Below are 1,884 nucleotides of genomic sequence, written 5' to 3' on the forward strand. Positions count from 1 at the left end.
TTCGTGACAAGAAAATGTGATTTCGTCTTTGTTTCGAAACACATTTTTACCGGAAAAAGAGAACACAATTTTTCTGCTTCTTTTTTTATATACATATACGTAAAAGACTGAATGTTTTTTATTTTTATTTTTCACTTTGTTTTGCCTTGCACTTCAATTGATGCCGTTCCGCCAAATTTTCGAAATAATGAATTTCGGTGAGTCAAAGCGTTTCAGCGTGAATCATTTATATTGTTTCTGTTTTGAAAGAAAATTGAAAGTTTTCAAGGGATGAACAAGGCTACAGTTATCAGAAGGTCTTTATAGTGTAAACACAATCGCAAAGAGTTTCAAATCTATTTAAGAATTTGAAAAGTGACAAAAATGTTCTCATTCCCTTTGACTTGACTTGAGTCGTGTTTGTATTTTTTTTCGTTCAATTCTTGTCTATTTCTTTCGTTATTTTGGGATTTCGTCGTTTTTCTAAAAACAAATTGATAGAAATTGTATTGTCTTATTTCTCTAAATAACAAGAAATGTGCTTTTCTTTTACTTTATTTCTGTTCTTTTTTTGCACTTGTTTGCAATTTTAAAATCCATTGTCGTGTTTATGTGCAAAAAGTTGAGATTGTTTTGAACGAAAATGACAACAGCAAAACAAAAATATATAATATTATATCTACATATGTGTGTGTGTTTTGTGCATAACTTTTTTTCTTCTGCTTCTTTTTCTTCTCCGGCAGTTAGTAGTAAATATAGATGTGTGTAACGCTTGCCGACGGGTACTATTCGAAAGACTGAAAACGGCAACGATAATCAATAAATTGCGGGAGAATCGAGTGGAGTGAATCAAGTGATAAGAGAACGAAATATATATAAAATAGAGTGGTTCGATTTTGACATTTTTTCAAGCATCAAAAATCGTACCCCTATAACCTCTGTAGGAAGGTCATTGAAACATGACTATAACATCGAATTCGAAAAAAAATGATTTTTGGTGATGCGCGGCTCCAGGCGGTTTCTTAAAAAAAATCAAATTTTTATGAATTTTGATGAATTTTGAGCACTTTGAAAATTCAACAAAAAATGGTCCCCCGGGGGTTTTTTGGCACGAGAAAACCGATTATGGCCTTAATTTTGTAATACAATTAATATTCGACACTTACAGAGGTTATAGGGGTACGATTTTTGATGCTTGAAAAAATGTCAAAATCGAACCACTCTAATATAAAAGAAACACACGAAGGAAACGAGAAAAGGAAAGAAACTGAGAGCGAAACGCGAGAAATAAAAAAAAACTTTTTTTTTCTTTGTGTAAGCATGGCAACGCCTCCTGACAGTCCAATTGAAGAGGAAGTCGTTCTGTTCGAGTTAGAACCATCAGCTCGTACACCGAAACCAATTCCAGTTGCCTTAGAGGATCTATGTCGGCTCACAAAATTCACACGTCAAGAGATTCGTGTGATGTACCGCGGATTCAAAACGGTAGCCTAAAAATCATTTCATCTCTTTTAGTCGGTAGATGTTACTATGTTTTTCGCATCATTTGGTTTTCGTTTCTGTGAATGTGAATTTTCCGAACGAAAAATAAAAAAAATAAAAGATACCCAATTCGTTTCATTCATATAATTTACACATATACAAATACAAACTCATACCAGAATAAATGGTTCGTTATGTTTATTGCATTGCAGGAATGTCCGGAAGGTATTGTACATGAAGACTGTTTCAAAGATATTTATGCGAAATTCTTCCCACATGGAAGTAAGTGTGTAACTAAATGTGCTATTATTTGCATTCGTAAATTACAGTTCAAGCTCATTTTCTTCGTCGTCTTCTTCTTCTTCTTCTTTTTTCATGTCAATTATTAAGATTCAAGTATTTATGCACATTACGTGTTTAAAG

The 1,884-nt window shown here is 32.9% G+C and overlaps 1 protein-coding gene across 1 annotated transcript; it reads left to right on the top strand.

Moving 5' to 3' along the window:
- Window positions 1-221: 221 nt before the first annotated feature.
- LOC116351225 (Kv channel-interacting protein 1-like) lies at window positions 222-1,878 on the top strand (the record flags this gene model as incomplete). Its single annotated transcript, XM_031783305.1, has 5 exons — window positions 222-397; window positions 723-832; window positions 1,299-1,464; window positions 1,674-1,743; window positions 1,852-1,878. Coding segments are annotated over exons 3-5 (262 nt in total), but the record flags the coding sequence as incomplete, so codon positions are not given.
- Between the last annotated feature and the right edge of the window lie 6 nt (window positions 1,879-1,884).

The sequence above is a fragment of the Contarinia nasturtii genome, unplaced genomic scaffold, assembly GCF_009176525.2.
Source record: "Contarinia nasturtii isolate CC-2019 unplaced genomic scaffold, AAFC_CNas_1.1 Cnas_scaffold_4930, whole genome shotgun sequence".
NCBI classification, from domain to species: Eukaryota; Metazoa; Arthropoda; class Insecta; order Diptera; family Cecidomyiidae; genus Contarinia; species Contarinia nasturtii.